Source organism: Corythoichthys intestinalis, chromosome 19 (assembly GCF_030265065.1).
Source record: "Corythoichthys intestinalis isolate RoL2023-P3 chromosome 19, ASM3026506v1, whole genome shotgun sequence".
Taxonomy (NCBI): Eukaryota; Metazoa; Chordata; class Actinopteri; order Syngnathiformes; family Syngnathidae; genus Corythoichthys; species Corythoichthys intestinalis.
The window spans coordinates 1,689,303-1,709,923 of record NC_080413.1 but is presented as its reverse complement, the minus strand read 5'-3'; the positions used below and the strand labels follow the sequence as shown (position 1 = coordinate 1,709,923).

The following is a 20,621-nucleotide window of genomic DNA, read 5'->3' as shown; positions in this document are numbered from 1 at the left end:
GAAAGCGTGTACACTGCATTCGATCGGGAGCGTTATCTTTGATTTGTTGACTTTTGAACGATGCGCATGCGCAGGGGCGGCGGCGCTTCAAGTCGACGACGCGAACAGCTCAAGTTGGAGTCGGCGCAACTTGGTCCGTAGCTTCTGCCGTCGCCGGTCACCAGCCGTCAGCCGGGTGAGTCATTCACTCACTCGGTCCCGCCCGCGCTTTACTTTCGAGTTGCCAAAGTTGACGAGTGAACGAGCGTTGGCCGGTTTCCTGTCCGTCAACGCGGAAGTCGACCAAATTTCAAGTCCTCTCACTTTACGAGGGGCTCGGTTTGCTCCGATTATGGCAAAGTCAAAAGTGGCTGCAGAAGGCGAAAGGTCACAAAGGTCAAGGAATCCGACTTTTGGAGGTGTGACGTCAGCAAACTACCTTCGTCATTCCGCTCGATGACGAGTCTAATTAGAGCCCCTTTGCGTGCGTTTCCGGCCTGAGGGACTCCTCACCATGGCAACCTTCATCCGGTGGTCGTGCGAGCGCATGTCGTGGTGCGTCAAATCCAACATCAAGCTCTTCCAAGCTCAAGTTGTTGATTTTGGCAAATGCACGAGGCACGGAACGTCACACTTAAAGCAACACTAGGGAACTTTTCAACCTTTGTGAAATACTTTCCGAACGTTTGTGATGACATGTCGACTGTCAACTAGTTGAGCCAGACTAGACACTGCAATTTCTGGAGAAATTACGATGGAATTTTGTTATACTAGATACAGATCTATCAGGTCACTTCCTGTTGATTTGGGGATATTTCAGGGACACGTCCTTTTGATATTAGGTCACTTCTTGTTGATTAGGGGACATGTCTTGTTGATATCTTATTGGGGGGACACGTCCTGGTCACATCAGGCAACTTCCTGTTAATTTAGGGACATTAGGGGGACATGTCATTTTGATAGCAGGTCACTTTCTATTAGGGACCTTTAGGGGACTTGGCCTGTTATATGAGGTCACTTCCTATTAATTCGGAGACATTTCAGGGACACTTTCTATTGATATCAGGCCACTTCTTGTTGTTTTAGGGACATTTGGAAGACATGTCCTGTTGGTATCCATTTTGGGGTTACGTCCTGTTGATATCAGGCCATTTCCTGTTAATTTGGGGACATTTCAGGGACACGTCCTGTTGATATCTTTTTTGGGGGACACGTCCTGGTCATATCAGGCAACTTCCTGTTAATTTGGGGACATTTCAGAGACACTTCCTGTTGATATCAGGCCACTTTCTATTAGGGACCTTTAGGGGACTTGTCCTGTTTATATGAGGTCACTTCCTATTCATTTGGAGACATTTCAGGGACACTTTCTATTGATATCAGGTCACTTCTTGTTGTTTTAGGGACATTTGGAAGACATGTCCTTTTGGTATCCATTTTGGGGTCACGCCCTGTTGATATCAGGCCACTTCCTGTTAATTTGGGGACATTTCAGGGACACATCCTGTTGATATCTTTTTTGGGGGACACGTCCTGGTCATATCAGGCAACTTCCTGTTAATTTGGGGACATTTCAGAGACACACCCTGTTGATATCAGGCCACTTCATGTTGATTTGGGGACATTTCGGGGACACGTCCTGTTGATGTCAGGTCACTTCTGTTAATTTAGGGACAATTGGGGGACATGTTCTCTTGATATCAGGTCACTTCCTGTTAGGGACATTTGGGGGATATGTCCTGTTGATATCCATTTTGGGGTCACGTCCTCTTGCTATCAGGTCTTTTCCTGTTAATTTGGGGACATTTCGGGGACACTTCATGTTGATATCAGGTCACCTCCTGTTAGGGACTTTTGGGGACGTGCAGTTGATATCCTTTTGGGGGACATGTCCTGGTCATATCAGGTCACCTCCTGTTAGGGACATTTGGGGACATGTGCAGTTGATATCCTTTTGGGGGACATGTCCTGGTCATATCAGGTCACGTCCTGTTAATTTAGGGACAATAGGGTGACATTTCCTTTTGTTATCAGGTCACTTCCTGTTAGGGACATTTGGGGGATATTTCCTGATGATATCCATTTTGGGGTCACGTCCTCTTGCTATCAGGTCTTTTCCTGTTAATTTGGGGACATTTCGGGGACACATCCTGTTGTTATCAGGCGACTTCAGGTTGATTTGGGGATATTTCGGGGGACACGTTCTGTTGATGTCAGGTCACTTTCTGGTAATTTAGGGACATTTGGGGGACATGTCATTTTGATATCCATTTGGGGGACACGTCATGTTGATATCAGGTCACTTCCTGTTAATTTGGCGACATTTCGGGGACACTTCCTGTTGATATCAGGCCACTTCCTGTTGATTTGGGGACATTTGGGGGACACGTCCTGTTGATATCAGGCCACTTCCTGTTGATTTGGGGACATTTGGGGGACACGTCCTGTTGATATCAGGCCACTTCCTGTTGATTTGGGGACATTAGCTTTTTTTGCCACTGAAAATGAATGGGGAAAAATTTGGACGTCCATGACCGTCAGTGGCATCGACTAACATATGCGTCAATGGAATCCAAGTACATTGGCATCAAAGGAATCGACATACATGACCGTCAATGGGATTAATCAAATTAAATGGCATTGGAAATGTATGGGCAATTTGGACGTCCATGGCGGTCAATGGCATCGACTTACACATGCGTCAATGGAATCTGAGTATATTGGCATCAATAGAGTCGACATACATGGCTGTCAATGGTATTAACGCGCATAGCCCTCAAATACGTGGCCGTCAATGACATCAATGCAATGTGAATGACATTGGAAATGCGTGGGAAATTTGGACGTCCATGGCCGTCAATGGCATCGACTTACATATGCGTCACTGGAGTCAAGTACTTTGGAATCAATATAATATATTCGACATACATGGCCGTTAATGGCATCAATGCAATGTAAATTCCATTAGAAGTGAATGGGAAATTTGGACGTGGCATCCCATTAAAAATGAATGGGAAATTTAGGGGCAAATTTCCAGGGACCTGTCATTTTTTTCCAAATTCTGAATACAATCTCAATGCATTTGTCTTGCAAAGCCCCACCTATTGACACCTCTGTTATGGTCTGAGGGTAGTGCTGCAACGATTAATTAACTCGAGTAATTTGGTAAGAAAAAAAGATTCAAAACAAATTTTGCTGCTTCGAGTATTCGTTTAATGTGTTGTAATGGTTTGTTTTGAAAGCGTTTGTATTTAATTTTATTAATTTGGGTGGATACACTGCCCACTAGTGGCAACAGTGAATATGGAATTTCACATGGCTGAATCTAGCTGCTCCCTGTTAAGACCAACATAAGATAAGGTTTTTTTTTGTGGGAATATGTGTTTGAACCATTCGTTAAGACCATAGTATAAAAAAGAATCAAATAAAATAAAAACTTTAGCATTTTATAGCATTTAAGCTAGTGGACATTTGCTATGTAAGTTAGCCAAAGTGGTGTTGTAATGGTTTGTTTTGAAAGTGTTTGCATTTAGTTTTTAATTGATTTGGGTGCCCTCTAGTGGCAACAGTGACTATAACATAACTCATTTCACATGGCTGAATCCAGCTGCTCCCTGTTAAGACCAACATAAGCTAAGTTTTTGTTTGAGCCACTGTTTTTTTTTACTGCATTTGTAATTTAATTTCTAGATATATTTTGCCGTTTTTTTTTGGGGGGGGGGGGTGATATGTGTTTGAACCATTTGTTAAGAGCAAAGTAAAAAAAAAAGATATATAGCATTTTATAGCATTTAAGCTAGCGGACTTTTGCTATGAGCCAAAGTGGTGTTGTAATGGTTTGTTTTGAAAGCGTTTGCATTTAGTTTTTAATTGATTTGGGTGCCCTCTAGTGGCAACAGCGACTATAACATAGCTCATTTCACATGGCTGAATCCAGCTGCTCCCTGTTAAGACCAACATAAGCTAAGTTTTTGTTTGAGCCACAGTTTTTTGTTTTTTTTTAATGCATTTGTAATTTAACTTCTAGGTATCTTTAGCCGTTTTTTGTAGGAATATGTGTTTGAACCATTTGTTAAGAGCATAGTAAAAAAAAAAAAGTTAGCATTTTATAGCATTTAAGCAAGCAGACTTTTTGATATACAAGTTATCCAATTGTTCTTATGTGGTACTTGTATCCTCATGTTTTATTTTTTATACCGTTTGAGTCTCAGCTCAGGTATTTTAATTTTCAATGTTCCTTATTTGATGACTCGATTATTCAAACTAACTAGCTCATCTATTAATCGACTTCTGAAATAACTGATAGCTGCAGCCCTAGCTGAGGGGCAATACAAAATGATGCGGCTCATAGCAGAGTTGACAGGAAGCATCCATCCAGTAGGTGGCGTCACAAAACAAAGTCAGCTTCTAATTGGATTAGCGACGTCGGCCGGCCGCACCGTCCGTTTCGCCGTCGCCACCCGCCCGGAAGGTAAGAAAGCAAAGAAAAAGAACATCAGCGAGACGCTCCTCTTCACTCTTTGTCTGTCCCGAGGGCATGCGTCTTTTGCCACGCCCCCTCCTCCACATCCAAATGTCGGAAGGATAGAAGATAGATAGAAGCTGTCGTAAATAATTTGGGGAGAAAAAATTCTTGTTAATTGAGGGTTGTTGTTGTTCTTTGGTTTTTTAATTGATTTATTTTCATCTTGTGGCGTTTGTTCCGATTGTCTGTCAGTCAGCGGGAGCTAATCTCAGGAGCTCACACAAGCCGACTCTTAATAGCCATGGAAACCGGCCGACGCTAAGCGGGTTACGTCGCGCAAAGCTCCTTTCTCCGGGGACGCGTCGTCGCCCCCGGTGGCCGGGAGTCACGATCGCGTTTGTCGCCCTCCCGCAGAGAGGTCCGCCTCCCGGCGCGGGGCCCCGGCGACTCCCCGACCTCCGTCATGGCGCCGACGTACCTGGACCGAGTGGTCTCGGAGATCATCGAGACCGAAAGGACGTACGTCAGGGACCTGCGGATGATCGTGGAGGTGAGAGGCTCGGGCGCCGAACCGCTTGGTACCTCACGATACGGTTTGCGATACAAAGCTCACGATAACGATGATCTGACGATATGGCGATACAACGATTATCGATACGTTGGTCAGGTAATCATTCTAGGATATTCTAAAAACAACTAATAAACAGAAAAACAAGCTTCTGCTGTGAATTGGAATGAGTTTATCAGGAGTAGACGTCCAATCCATTTGAACTGGGAGGGTGGCAGCGAATGAACATTCGTTCATTCGCAGCCATCCCTCCCACTTCAAACGGATTGAACGTCTATGGCCGTCAATAGCAGCCAATGCCAGGCAATGAGGTCATTTTGGGCCATTAAAGGTCATTTACCTGTTGATTTTCAGTTACTTCCTGTTGATTTTGGGGTATTTTATGGGTCACTTCCAGTTCATTTTGTGTTACAGACCTGGGAATCACCCAAATGAATAGGCAGTAACTCAAACTCAACAGGAAATGACATGGAAATGCCCTAAAATGAACAGCAAGTGACTGTAAATTCCCTGAAAATCTGACAGAATGACTGTGAATGCTCTAGTTTCGAATGAACGAACGTTCCCAGTAAAGATTTCCGATCACGTCATTTTCAAAGTATCGGAATTGGCAAAAAAATATCGGACATGCCCTTTTAAAATATTTTTTAATTAAATCGTTTTCTAATTGTATTTAACGTTACAGACAAAATGTCTTACATTCATCCAGAGTCTTTAGTGTTGGCTTAAAGTAGGGCTATCAAATTTATCGCGTAAACGGCGGTAATTAATTTTTTAAAAATTAATCACGTTAAAATGTTTCATGCAATTAACGCATGCGCTGCACGACCCTCTCACGCATTGTCGCGTTCAATCTATACTGCCGCCGTTTTACCTATATATAGTGCTACCAGGCAGCGTAAAATGAGTAGAGAGAATTTTGGCAGTCTTTAGAGCCTCTTTTGTAATTAGCTAAAGCCTTAAAATCCGACAATTAGAAATATCGTGGGAAGCAATGTGGGGAAGAACGGTAGTGGCTGATCTTTTCCTTAACACCCTTTGTTTCTTCCCAAGCAGAGAAGATATATCAATTGGTGCCACTACGCACGGTCATGGTTGCACTTCCCATCATACATTTGGGCAGAACAGTTAAATGGCTACAGTACCATTTACTGAAAGCTCAACAAATACACTAGATGGCAATATTTAGTCAAAATATACAAAGTCACATTTATCCTTTAAGAATGACAAGTCTTTCTATCCGTGGATCCCTCTCACAGACAGAATGTTAATAATGTAAATGCTATCTTGAGGATTTATCGTCATAATAAACAAATACAGTACTTATGTACTGTATGTTGAATGTATATATTCGTCCGAGATTTTTTCATTTTTTTCTTAATGCATTGCCAAAATGTATATGATCGGGAAAAATTATCGGGAATGATTGGAATTGAATCGGGGGCAAAAAAAAAAAAGCGATCGGGAAATATCGGGATCGGCAGATACTCAAACTAAAACGATCATCGGGATCGGATCGGAAGCAAAAAAACATGATCGGAACAACTCTAGTTCCCAGTCTAAATGGATTGGGTGTCGAGCACCATAAAGGAAGCCTTAGAGTTAACTGAGACACTATTATGGTGGAAGATTCTGGAAGATTTTTGGTAGCAACTTGTTGGTTCCTGTTTTAAAATGAAATCTCGATTCTTGTGGGAGCATATCGATAACCTTTTGTGATACAAAGCATCACGATATATCACCATTTCGATATTTTGTCACACCCCTACCGCGCAGGACTACCTGGCCCATATCATCGAGCGGGCGGAGCCGAGCGTCCGACCGGAGCAGGTGTGCTTCCTCTTCGGGAACATCGAGGACATTTACGAGTTCAACAGGTGAGCAGACGAAGCCGGTCGCGTCGGCATCTCCGTCCGACGCCTTTTCGCTTGTCTTCAACCAGCGAGCTGCTTCAGGACCTGGACCTTTGCCGGCAGGACGCCGTGGCGGTGGCACGGTGCTTCGTGAGCAAGGTGAGCGAGCGACGTAATACCCGACCGGCAAAGCGTCGCACTCATGCCCGCGCTCCGGTTCCTTCCAGAGCGAGTATTTTGAGATCTACACGCAGTACTGCACCAACTACCCCAAGTGAGATCTCCATCTACTCACGCTTCGATCCGCGTCCCGCCTCTGACCTATGACCCCTGTCGCGCGCTCATTTCAGCTCGGTGGCGGCGCTGACCGACTGCATGCAGGACAAAAGTCTGGCCGTGTTTTTCCGGGAGCGGCAGGCCGCCTCCGAGCGCCCGCTGCCGTTGGGTTCCTACCTGCTGAAACCCGTCCAGAGGATCCTCAAGTACCACCTTTTGCTTCAGGTGACGTCACACACACGCCCTAGAAAACAAAGTGCGGAAGGCCAACGCTTGCCCATTTTGACAGGAAATCGCCAAACACTTTGACCCCGAGGAGGAAGGCTACGAGGTGGTGGAGGAGGCCATCTGCACCATGACGGCCGTGGCCTGGTACATCAACGACATGAAGCGCAAACACGAGCACGCCGTCAGACTGCAGGTGAGACCAAAATCCCCGCGCCGGCGGGACGTGAACTCCAGGTTTGCCTACCTGCGGGTTTGCGTGTCAACTGTTAAGTTGCCGTTCCGGTCCGGCCGCTTTTTGTGTTTGGTGATTACACAGGGGGGTTAGGGTTGGTTAGCAACTGACTAGAGGTGGGAATCTTTGGACACCTAACGATTCGATTACGATTCAGAGGCTACGTTTCGATTATAAATCGATTATTGATGCCCCCCCCGCTAGTAGCGGCGTTTAATGTTTTGTACATTAGTTACAAAAACTAAAAAAAAAAAAAACCTCGCAGGCTTAAAGAGCATACGACAGGAGAAAAAAAGTCTTAAATGGCATTATTATGTGAATCAGAATCATATTTTGAGATGATTCGACTATGTACCACAATTTAGCAAAGCACAGATGACGAGAAATTAGTCTTTTAATCTGCCGGTTTGCCACGCCTACCATTATAGGGCTTTAGCGTCCCCAACAGGTGGATGACGTCAGCGGTAGACTGTGCTCATCGGTTTTACTATTCAGCCCATTGAGGGGGAATTATTCAGAACAAGGAAAACGCGACGAAGAGAGCCGCAAAATGTCATTGTTTCTGTCTCTTTACTTCAATATTTTTACAGGATATTCTTTTTATCCAAGTATTTTTCCCCAATAGCTATATAAATGGCTTGAGAAGGACCAGTCAGCCCATCGAGGGGGAACTATTCACAACGAGGAAAACGCAATGAAGAGAGCTGCAAAATGTCATTGTTTCTGTCTCTTTACTTCAATATTTTTACAGGATATTCTTTTTATCCAAGTATTTTCCCCATTTGCTAAATAAATGGCATGGTCATGACAAATAACAGTCTTGTGCTAAATGGAGTATGAAATAATAAAAATGCATTTATTCAGGACGACATGGCAAAATTACTCCATAATGGTCAAAACTGTCGACTTCACCTTTACTGTCGCACCTCCCGAGCGATATTTCATGACACCTAAATCGGACATATGTCATTTCCCTTCCCCGGCTTCGGAGAATGTAAACAAACCAAGAGGCGTGACAGCTAGCCGACACGCTAACCCTAACAGAGTGATGTTTCAAAGTCTTTGAAGCGGAAAATCACACATAACAAGCCTGGATTTATTGACATGACGACTGGGTTGTCGATTGTCTTCGCGGATCGGCAAACTGCCCGGCGGAGAGCAATTTACAGTTCGTTCCCCGGAGGAGGGTGGCTGCAGTTGTTGTGCAGCTAACGTGCTGCTAATGTGCGTGAGTAGAGCTTTTTACATGCCTATCAATGATCAAACGTAAGTAGTCCTTTATTTAAAGAAAGTTTGTAGTGTTTACTTTGTAGTCGCTGTATTCGTATTTGACATAAGACAAAACAAGATGTTTACTCACTTCCTCGTAAGTCCAATGGTGCCACAGTAAATATCCACGGTGAATGGGAACCTTTTGAAACTCCAAAAAGGCGCATACGCCTCTCCCTCATACAGAATGATTTTTCTGCAGCCGTTTGGCTGGCGTGATGCGAAAAATAAACGTATTAATCCACAAAATGAGCTGAATCATTCGTCCTCATACACAACAGTACACTGTATAGTGAAGAGGACGTCTTCTACCGTACACGTCACAGCGCCCTCCTCCTCAATGCAAGACCGAAGCCGGAAGTCACTCATTTTCCTGGCGCGGGATTCAAAAAACTAAATAAATATAGCGATGGCTTCCACACACATCCAAGCGGTCCATATCATTCAGGAGCATAAAATACCGCGTGTATTATAAAATAAACATGCTTTATCGTGTCACAGGCACTTTAAATAAACGACTATTTCAGTATCAAGTTATCAGTTGAAAACAATAAATAATATACTCACATTTACACATATTCTCACAAAAAAATGGCTAAATATACCTAAAAACTAAATTAAGAATGTATTAAACATTAGCTCAAACAAAAACTTAGCTTACATTGGTCTTAACAGGGAGCAGTTGGATTCAGTCATGTGAAAACAGGCAGACCAGAGGGCACTGTATCCACCCTCAACAATAAAACTAAATGCAAACACTTTCAAAACAAACCATTACAACGCCACTTTAATTAAACGAACACTCGAAGGAACAAAATTTAATTTGAATATTTTTTTTCTCATCGAATACTCGAGTTAATCGATTAATCGTTGAAGCACTAGCTGTAGCCCTATTTTGAACCTAACTTGACCTCCTTCTTAAAGTCGTAAAGCTGTAACACAAACTCATGTACAACGATGAGCACGCATTTCAACAATAAAACACAAAACAATAGGAGTTTAAAAGTCTATTTAGTCGAATTGATATGTAAATTTAGCAGATTGAGGTAATCGAACTTGCATAGCAAAAGTCCGCTAGCTCAAATGCTATAAAATTGTACTTATTTTCTCAAATGCTATAAAATTGTACTTATTTTTTTTACAAATCTTTTAATAAATCGTTCAAACATATATTTCCACAAAAAAACTGCTAAAACTACCTTTAAACTATGCATACACAAACATATCACCCAGGGCTGGCCCAGGCCATTTTGGGGCCCTAAGCAAAATAATGCCAAGGGGCCCATATTTTTGGCTCACCATTTCGTCACAGGGTACTGTGAAACCCATACATGCAATCCAACCCATACGTCCATATTTTGTATATTAATCAGGTTTTGTTGCACTGCATACTTCAAACCTTTCACCCCAAATGATTGTCAGTACTTACAGTAGATAGAGCCAAACCGTTTTCTAAAACAAGAAAGAAAGAACTTAAGGAAGAACTTTTATTTTTTTAAGCTTTTAATGAAGTATCAAAACTCACAAAAGTCAAATAAAGCAAACAGTAGTAAACAAAATAGAATATAAATTAAAAACAATTGCCAGATTGGGGCCCCCTAGTGGTCAGGGGCCCTATGCAGCTGCATAGTCTGCGTATAGGCTGGGCCGGCCCTGATATCACCTCAAACAAAAACGAACAGCCTTACTTTGAATTCAGCCGTATGAAACGAGTTGTCATATTTACTGTTGCCACCAGAGGGCAGTGTATCCTTCCAAATCATTAAAACTAAATGCAACACTTTCAAAACGAACAACGCTAGTTTTTTAATTAAACAAATCATTGAAGCAGCTAAAGCTAATATTTTTTTCCTTATCAAATTACTGGATTGAATCGATTAATAGTTTCAGCACTATTTTACATCCCTATTTAAGATGAATAAAAACAGAAATACATTGTGGAAATGCTCCAGAATAATACTCTGAAATATAGTTTGCGATTATAATCGGTCTGTGAGAGCCCAATGACATTGTGTTCTATGAGTGGCCTATAAAGAGTTAATCACGCATGACTCGGAGTTAGTCCTGACCTTCCTTGGGCAATTTGACCTCTCGTCGCAGGAGGTGCAGTCGCTGCTCCTAAACTGGAAAGGTCCGGACCTGACCACGTACGGCGAGCTGGTCTTGGAGGGAACCTTCAAGGTGCACCGCGCCAAAAACCAGCGTACGCTCTTCCTGCTGGAACGTGTGCTGCTCATCACCAAACGACGTGGTGAACACTACGTCTACAAGACGCACATTTCCGTGAGCTATCGCCGCAACCCGGCTCCGAACCGGCGGGCCCGACGCTAACGCTCGCCGCCGTTTCTCCAGTGCTCCGCCTTGATGCTGATCGAGAGCACCAAAGACAGTTTGAGCTTCAGCGTGACCCACTACAAGCGACCCAAGCAGCCGCACACCGTGCAGGTCGGTGTGTGGGGAGGGTAGAGCTCTCCGGGCGGAGGCCTGATCGCCCTGTGCCCATCTTTATTTAGGCCAAGTCGGCGGAAGAGAAGACCACATGGGCCCAGCATATCAAACGAGTCATTCTGGAAAACCACCACGCCATCATCCCGCAGAAGGTCAGACACTAGATCTAAACGCTTCTAAAAATATGGGTCAACATCTCAATCATACAAACCCTAGCAAAAAGTATGGAATCACCAGTCTCAGACATTTTATCATGTAGAACAAAAGCTTGAAAAAAAATAATGAATTAGTTCAAAAGTGAAACTCTTTAGCGTTCAGAAACACTAAAAGAAATGAATAAAAAACATTGTGGTGGTCAGTAAATGTTACTTTTATCGAGCATATGTAAGGAAAATATATATGGAATCACTCCATTCTGAGGAAAAAATATATGGAATCATGAGAAACAAACAAAGAAATAACAATCAAAACACATCTCTAGTATTTAGTAGCACCACCTCTGGCTTTTATGACAGCTTGGAGTCTCTGAGGCATGGACTTGATGAGTATTCTTCATCAATTTGGTGCCAACTCTCTTTGAATGCAGTTGCCAGATCATCCTTGCAGGCCTGTGGACCATATTTCTTTTCAATTTCCACCACAGGTTTTCAATAGGGTTGAGATCTGGGCTATTTGCAGGCCATGACATTGACTGGATGAGTCTTTCTCCAATGAATGCTTTAACCGTTTAAGCTCTGTGGCATGATGCATTGTCATCTTGGAAAATGACATATTTTCAATTAAAGGGATAAGAAACCTGTCTAAAATTTCAATGTAAACTTTTATTGATTGCATTTATTGAAGATTTAACCACAGCCATCTCCCCAGTGCCTTTGCCTGACATGCAACCCCATATCATCAAGAACTGAGGGAATTTGGATGTTTTTTTCAGGCAGTCATCTTTGTAAATCTCACTGGAACAGCACCAAACAAAAGTTCCAGCATCATCACCTTGTCAAGAGTCAAGAATCTGCATTGGACAATGCAGATCTTGTCCAGAGTCAAGAATCTGCTTTGGACAAGGTGATGATGCTGGAACTTTTATTTGGTGCTGTTCCAGTGAGATTTACACAGATGACTGCCTGAAGAAAACATCAAAATTCCCTCAGTCCTTGATGATATGGGGCTGCATGTCAGGCAAAGGCACTGTGGTTAAATCTTCAATAAATGCACAAGTTTACATTGAAATTTTAGACAGCTTTCTTATCCCTTCAATTAAAAATATGTTTGTCATTTTACAAGATGACAATGCATCATGCCACAGAGCTAAAACGGCTGAAGCGTTCCTCGGAGAAACACTCATCCAGACAATGCCAAGGCCTGCAAATAGCCCATATCTAAACCCTATTGAAAACCTGTGGTGGAAATTTAAAAAGAAAATGGCCCAAAGCAAGGCTCCGACAAGCAAGGATGATCTGGCAACTGCAATCAAAGAGAGTAAATTGTTAAAGAATACTCATCAAGTCCATGCCTCAGAGACTGCAAGCTGTCATAAAAGCCAGAGGTGGTGCTACTAAATACTAGAGATGTGTTTTGATTATTATTTCTTTGTTTGTTTCTCATGATTCTGTGATTTTTTTCCTCAGAATGGAGTGATTCCATATATATTTCCCTACACTTGGTCTATAAAAGTAACATTTACTGACCACCACAATGTTTTTAATTCATTTTTTAGTGTTCCTGAAGGCTAAAGAGTTGCACTTTTGAACTAATTCATTATTTTTTTCAAGCTTTTTATCTGAGTTTTTTCTACATGATAAAATGTCTGAAAGACTAGTGATTCCATACTTTTTGCTAGGGGTTTTCAAGAAAACGTGTCGTAAAAAAACGTGTCTCTCCTGTTGTGCGTTCCAGGCCAAGGACGCCATCATGAACTCACGATGTAAGCACTTACATTAACAGATACTTACGTGACCTCGTTGCTATTTCGGCCATTTTGCGCCCCGCTTTCCGAGAAGTTGAATGTGTCGCCCCCCGTAGATCCTCGCAGGTATCGCCACTGCCCCGAACGGCTCAAGAAAGCGGAGTCCACCTCATCGGATGAGTTCCCTCGGCGACGCTCAGCAGGTGAACACCACATACCGATGCACGTTGAATGCTGGCACGATACACAGAGTGACCTTGCGCTTGTTTGTGCTTCAGAAGTCAACCGGGAACCAGAGCCCGGCATTCCAGGTAAAGCGACCCTTTATCCGTGACTTCATGCTTACCGATTGAGTCACCCTTGTCTTTATGGTCTCGTTGTCAGCAGGACGAGTGGGCCTGCTGTCCGAGGTGAGTTGCCAGTAAAAGATGACCGCACAAAAAAGTACGAGTAGATTTTTTTGAAGAGGTAGCTGTAGACCAAGATGTCATCAGAACCTCAGAATGGAACTCGGCAGAAGCTGACTGTCATGTTCAAATACGAATCCTTAGGTAGACATTTGTAATATTACCCAAATAAAGGAGAGAAGGAACTCAGTTTAGTTGAAAAGCTTGCAAGGAGAAGGAGGAAGCTACAAAATACAGCTTCCGCAATTGTTCTAACCAGCCCCTCCTACCACCTCGCTTTTTATTTGGGATGACCCTAGCAACAGACGGGTGTCTTGCCCTAAAAGGGGAAGCAACCTGGCGATACCTCTTGTCATTGTTTGGCTATGTGGGTTCATGTCGGTGGAATTATATAAATATGTGTTAGCACATTTCCGCAAAGCAAAGCGGCCTCTTCTGACCTTGACCAGGCAAGACAAAACATTCTTTTTTTGTGAACAATAATAATGAGCAAAAGCCTTACTTCATTGTGGGTAGCCATTGATAAAAGCAAATATATAATAACAACTTAATAATTATCTCATCAGATACATTTCATCAAGCAATAGCATTTGGTAAGTAACTAGAAACTGCAATTTCTGGAGAAATTACTTCTGGTCTTTGCCGTGTGGAGATACAGATCTTACCCCCGCCAAGGGCTATCAATAGAATGGACAAACATGCCCGTCAATGGCATTAAACAAAGTAAATGCCATTAGAAATTAATGGGAAATTTGGACGTTTATGGCCGTCAATGGCAGCACCCTTCAAAAGCGTCAGTGAAATCGGGGAAGTTTGGGGGACACGCCCTATTGATATCTGGTCATTTCCTGTTGATTTAGGAATTTTTTTTGTTTTTCCCATTGAAAATAAATGGGAAACATTTTGGACGTCCATGGCCGTCAATGGCATTGAGTTACATAGGCGTTGATAGAATTCAAGTCCATTAGCATCAATAGATTTGACATACATGGCCGTCAATGGCAACAATGCAATGTAGATTCTATTGGAAATCCCATTAAAATTGAATGGGACATTCCCCATTAAAAATGAATGGGAAAGTTTTTGGCAAATTCCCGGGGAACTGTAAAATTTTTTCCAAACTTTGTATACAATCTTTATGCCCCTCACCGTCCTGGAATTTTTGATGTCCAAATTATGTGATTTGGTCAAAAATTGTAGGACAGGTAGCGTTGAAAAAAAAAATTTAAATCGGAAAATCGGCGTTTACGTGAAAACGGAAGATTTTTCGGGGCCGTTTGACAAAAAGCCACAGTCACATGAAAATTCCGGACGTGTCGATACCTAAACGGTGCAGCGGTACGGGCTGTGTGGCGCGCCAAAAAAACGCGCAGACTAAGATGATTAATAATAATAATAATAAATAATAAATAATAAAGGTGCAGAAAAACATTATCTGGCTTTGCCAAAAAGGCAAAGACCAGATAATAAAACGCAACAATATGATTCCTTAAATGTATTGAAGTTGACCTGTGGAACCTAGGCCGGTTTAAACCGGTCATAATGACAAGGCAGTATTATCAAGACCTACACATGTCTATAGTTACCAATTCCAAAAATGTCACTTACTGCAATCAATTATGGAACATCCTATTATAGCAATCGGTACTTTATAATGAGCCTTCATTGGTAAAAGCAAATATTTAATAACCATTTACCGTATTGGCCCGAATATAAGATGGCACTGATAATAAGACGACCCCCTCTTTTTCAAGACTCAAGTTTGAAAGCAGACTTTTTGAACACCAAATTATTTTTTATACAGAAAATGATTACAGTACATCCGAGACAAATGATTATAACAATATTTTTGAGAGAAAGAGCATGTTATTTTTCCTCATTCAAATTTTAATATCTGAACCTTATGTAAACTAAAGTGCAATCACATTCGTAAATGAACGGCTTCTGGTTTTAGAAATGTAAATAAACAATTTTATTGTGATAAAACAACAAAATTGCAATAACTGCATTAACCATCAAAGTGAGGTGCAACTGTAACTGTAGTCTTGAAACAAATCTGAATAAGGAAAAACATTGCAGTAAAATAATGTAAACTGGTTAAACTTGAGAGTAGCTGAGATCTTTCATGACAGAACATCACTTCAATGATATCTGGCGCCATCTAGTGTCGTGAATGGGTAATGTCTGGACCGCGAATACAAGACGACCCCTACTTTTTCAGTCTTATTTCAATGCAAATAACACAGTCTTATATTCGGGCCAATACGGTAATAATTCTCTTATCACTGACGCATAAAATACAAGTGTATAATACAAGTACAACAAAAAAAGGATGATACGATGAGACGTTCAGGGTTGACTCGTGTGACTTTTTGAAGGAGACGGAGAGAAGTCGCCTTTCCTTCAATGGTTCCAATGAAGAAGGTGGTCTCGGTGAAGAGGAGGAGCTGGTGGCACCTTCTGAGCAGGTCTGTTCTGCCCCAGAAGTCAAAGGTCTTAAACCAGGCATGTCCAAAGTCCGGCCCGGGGGCAAAATGCGGCCCGTGGTCAAATTTAATCCGGCCCCCAGCCTCTGTCATAAAATCAATAACGTCTGCCCCGCACACAAACTTAATAAATTGGTCAGCAGTACTGTTACCAGCATATGAAGGAGCTTACACACTAAATGCTGCTCCTCATTTACCCACTAAAAGGCAGCAGCACTCTAAGCAACATTACCCCGTGTGACCCTTTACTTTCAATTTTCTAAAATGGCAACACTCAAAAAAAGTTGACTGCGACGGCGGACACTTCAAGGATAGGTGAAAATTGGACGACTACCTCACTAAAATACGCAACTGTGTGTGCCTCATTTGCAAAGAGACAGTCGCTGTTTTTAAAGAGTTCAATGTGAGGCGATATTACCAAACATGACACGCTGACATGTACGACAAGATTATAGGGAAGATAAGCAGCGAGAAATTGAAGCAACCTGAAACTAGCATCATTTCACAGCAGCAGTATTTCGCGAGAGCTCGAGAGTCGAAAGAGAACGACACAGAGGCTAGTTAAAATTAATAATTAAAAGAAATTAGGGCTGTCAAAACTATTGCGTTAACGGGCAGTAATTAATTTTTTAAATGAATCACGTTAAAATATTTGACGCAATTAACGCACATGCCCCGCTCAAACAGATTAAAATGTCAGCACAGTGCAATTTCCACTTGCTACTTGTGTTTTTTTGGAGTTTTGTAGCCCTCTGCTGGCGCTTGGGTGCGACTGATTTTATGGGTTTAAGCACCCATGAGCATTGTGTAATTATTGACATCAACAATGGCGGGCTACTAGTTTAATTTTTGATTGAAAATTTTACAAATTTTATTAAAACGAAAACATTAAGAGGGGTTTTAATATAAAATTTCTATAACTTGTACTTACATTTATCTTTTAAGAACTACAAGTCTTTCTATCCATGGATCGCTTTAACAGAATGTAAATAATGTTCATGCCATCTTGTTGATTTATTGTTATAATAAACAAATACAGTACTTATGTACCCTATGTTGAATGTATATATCCGTCTCGTGTCTTATCTTTCCATTCCAACAATAATTTACAGAAAAACATGGCATATTTTATAGATGGTTTAAATTGCGATTAATTAAGATTAATTCATTTTTAAGCTGTAATTAACTCGATTAAAAATTTTAATCGTTTGACAGCCCTAAAAAAAATATTAAAACAAATGTGACGCATAGAATGTCTTGCTAAAATTTGCTTAAATACATTGTCTACGCAAAGGATGTCAGTGAAGGTCGGCCCCCCACATTTTTACTACACCAAATCTGGCCCCCTTTGCAAAAAGTTTAGACACCCGTGTCTTAAACCGTCAAATGTCATGTCAGAACTTTTGTCACACTTTGGAAATGGGAGAGTCTTACTCCTGTCGCTTTAGGCTTCTCCATCCATTTCTCCTTTGCAGATGTCCACAGAAGACCAAGTTTCGGCTTCAGAGTATCCTCCGACGCCAGAGCGAGATGAACCCGAACCGACGCGAACCGAAGGCCTGCAGTCCAAAGCCGGAAGCGGCGCGGAATCTTCCTCCGACGAGGACGATGAGAAGGAAGCCGACAAGAGCATCTTGCCTTCGTCCGTCCTGGATAAAGCGGGCGCCATCGCTCGGCACTTTAGCGGCGTCAAGCCGGGCGCTCCTCCCCGGGACGACGTCCTCTTTTCTCCGAACTCGGCCGTCCGCCACCGTCTCAGTTTCGGCGGTGGAGCGCCGTCTTCTCCGGGCTGGGATCGCGCGTTCGACGACGGCTTCGACCGAGAAGGAGGCATCGCGCGAAGACGAGACTCCCGCCTGTCGGGCCGGGACCGCCTTCTCATCGGGAAAATCAAGAATTACTACGAGAACGCGGAGAATCGAGACGCCGGCTTCGGCCTCCGGCGCCGGGAGAGTTTGACGTACATCCCGGCGGGCCTGGTCAAAACCTCGGTCGGCCGCCTCGACGGGCCCCCTGTCGCGGAGTCGCGCTGGCCGCCGGCAAATTCGAAAGGCCGCGCGGTCTCTGGAGACCTTTCTGACAACGGAACGGTAGCTCATGCCGACAGGAAAGATTCGGCGACGTTCGCGGGAGGCTTCTCCGGTGCGGCGGAGGACGAGGAGTTCAGACCTTCCGGCGATATGCTCAAAGTCTGGCAGGTGATGGAGCGGCAGCTTTCCGAGGTGGCAGACGGAAGACCGGAAGAAGAGGGGGCGCGCCGGCCAAGGGAAAACACCTTCAAACGAAGAACCCAGGACGCAAGCCTTCCTCCTGGACCGCACGAGGAGGCTGACGCAGCAGACGGCAAGGTCCGCCATCTTGCTCGAAGGTACAGCCAGCGCCTCAAAAGCGATAAAGCGCCGGACGGAAGGACACTGAGTCTTACCGGCAAGAAGATGTTGGCTCGTGTGCCGGAAGAATGTCCAGGAAATGGTAAGAGATGCTCCCCTACAAGCTCGTGTTTTTTTCTTGCTACTCCTGTTGGGGAGACTTCCCTAACCCAAAAGTCAGGGGTCTGCAACCCTGGTCCTCGAGAGCCGCCATCCGGCTTGTTTTCCTTCCTTTGACACACCTGAATCAAATAATCAGGATCGTTATCAGGCTACTGCAGAGCTTGCTGATGAGCTGATATTTGGATTCAGGTATGTTAAAGGAGGGTGACATGGAAAACAAGCTGGATAGCAGCTTTTGAGGAACAGGGTTGCAGACCCCTGTCATTAGTCATTGACATTTTAGGGAATGGCAAAAACCGTCCTACTTAGTTGTCTTTTAGCGTTGTTGATTTTCATCCAATGAGTGACGCTTCTAACTGTTTGGCAGGACCCAGCCCGACCGTGGTAGGGGATCGGGCACCGTCGCTGAGTCCGGAGCCCACATCTGGTGCTCCCAGGTCCGCCGAGGGCTTCGACTGGCCCGACGTGCGAGAACTTCGGTCCAAATATTCCGAGGCCGACCAAAGTCGTATCGTCCCAGAGTCGGCATCACAGAGGCGACGTTCTTCAAGCGATGCCCCGCCTCGCCGCTCCCACGCCACCTGGAACTCCGCCCACCTGAAATCCCACAAGGGGCTCCACAGAGCACGATCTTTAGACCCCGGGCGCAGCGGGGCCATCAAGCGTAAAACTCGGCAGGAACCGAGCGAGCGTCCCGAGGACGTCGACAACCGGGGACCGCCGAAAGAGCTCTCCCTTAGGACGACAGCGGAACTGGAGGGGGCAACGGGCACCGATCCCGACGACGCGGAGGCGTACGTGGAGATCCGCTCCCCGACCAGTCGGGAGAAGATCTCCCTATTGGCCGTGGCGGATCGCTGTCGCGCTTACCAGGAGTCGGACGAGTACCAACTCAGAAGACGGGCTGCCAAGCGGCGAGACGGGGCGAAGACGGCGCTGCTGCAGACTTCCTCCACAGAAAATTCAGCGGACAGCCAATACGTCGACAGCAACCTTGTGAAAAACCTTCGAGAAAAGTTCCAGAAGCTCAACTCCTGAAAATCTGAGCCCACTATGGTTGTCGTGTTGAAGACCACGCGATCTGAGACTTTAGTTAGTACGCTCAGCGTACTGGTGCGATATGTTCAAATGGATGAAAATACAACCCTTAGCAAAAAGTATGGAATCACCAGTGTCGGACGAGAACTCACTCAGACATTTTATCTTGTAGAACAAACTCAGATAAAAAGTTTGAAAAAAATAATGAATTAGTTCAAAAGTGCAGCTCTTTGGCATTCAGAAACACTAAAAGAAATGAAAAACATTGTGATCAGTAAATGTTAATTTTATAGAGCAAGTGCAGGGAAATAAATATACAATCACTCCATTCTGAGGACAAATATATGGAATCATGAGAAACAAAGAAAGAAATAACAATCAAAACACATCTCTAGTATTTAGAATCACCACCTCTGGCTTTTGTGACAGCTTGCAGTCTCTGAGGCATGGACTTGATGAGTATTCTTCATCAATTTGGTGCCAACTCTTTGATCTCCCCAGTGCCTTTGCCTGACAAGCAACCCCATATCATCAAGGACGGAGGGAATTTTGATGTTTTCTTCAGGCAGTCATCTTTGTAAATCTCACTGGAACAGCACCAAACCAAAGTTCCAGCATCATCACCTTGTAAAGAGGACAAGAGGACAAGGTGATGATGCTGGAACTTTGGTTTGGTGCTGTTCCAGTGAGATTTACAAAGATGAATCTCGCTGGAACAGCACCAAACCAAAGTTTGATGACTTTGAGATTCACAAAGATGAATCTCACTGGAACAGCATCAAAACAAAGTTCCTGCATCATCACCTTGTCCAATGCAGATTCTTGACAAGGCGATGATGCTGGAACTTTGTTTTCTTCAGGCAGTCATCTTTGTAAATCTCACTGGAACAGCACCAAGCAAAAGTTCCAGAATCATCACCTTGTCCAATGCACATTCTTGACAAGGTGATGATGCTGGAACTTTTCATCACCTTGTC

General features: G+C 43.6%; 1 protein-coding gene across 3 annotated transcripts; it reads left to right on the top strand.

The window, feature by feature from the left end:
* Positions 1-79: 79 nt before the first annotated feature.
* On the top strand, positions 80-19,836 carry LOC130907973 (pleckstrin homology domain-containing family G member 3-like). Of its 3 annotated transcripts, none has more exons than XM_057823539.1 (17): positions 80-175; positions 4,859-4,994; positions 6,789-6,889; positions 6,955-7,024; positions 7,093-7,139; positions 7,216-7,366; positions 7,431-7,562; positions 10,971-11,153; positions 11,223-11,315; positions 11,384-11,470; positions 13,212-13,239; positions 13,338-13,424; positions 13,500-13,532; positions 13,606-13,631; positions 16,007-16,096; positions 17,590-18,586; positions 18,974-19,836. In XM_057823539.1, the coding sequence occupies exons 2-17, from the start codon at positions 4,908-4,910 to the stop codon at positions 19,642-19,644; spliced, it is 2,883 nt and encodes a 960-aa protein (XP_057679522.1). In that variant the 5' UTR covers positions 80-175; positions 4,859-4,907; the 3' UTR covers positions 19,645-19,836. The 3 variants fall into 3 exon arrangements, with proteins under 3 accessions (XP_057679522.1, XP_057679523.1, XP_057679524.1); XM_057823540.1 differs by having other exon boundaries at positions 111-175; positions 4,697-4,994; XM_057823541.1 differs by lacking the exon at positions 80-175 and having other exon boundaries at positions 4,369-4,994; positions 13,609-13,631.
* Positions 19,837-20,621: the final 785 nt, after the last annotated feature.

What these genes read in the sequence shown, in the direction of transcription:
- LOC130907973 (XM_057823539.1), top strand. Translation starts at nt 4,908, where the DNA reads ATGGCGCCGACGTACCTGGACCGAGTGGTCTCGGAGATCATCGAGACC. An exon ending in ACCTGCGGATGATCGTGGAG is followed by an intron (nt 4,995 to 6,788) that starts GTGAGAGGCTCG and finishes CCTACCGCGCAG; the next exon opens with GACTACCTGGCCCATATCAT. An exon ending in ACGCCATCATCCCGCAGAAG is followed by an intron (nt 11,471 to 13,211) that starts GTCAGACACTAG and finishes TGTGCGTTCCAG; the next exon opens with GCCAAGGACGCCATCATGAA.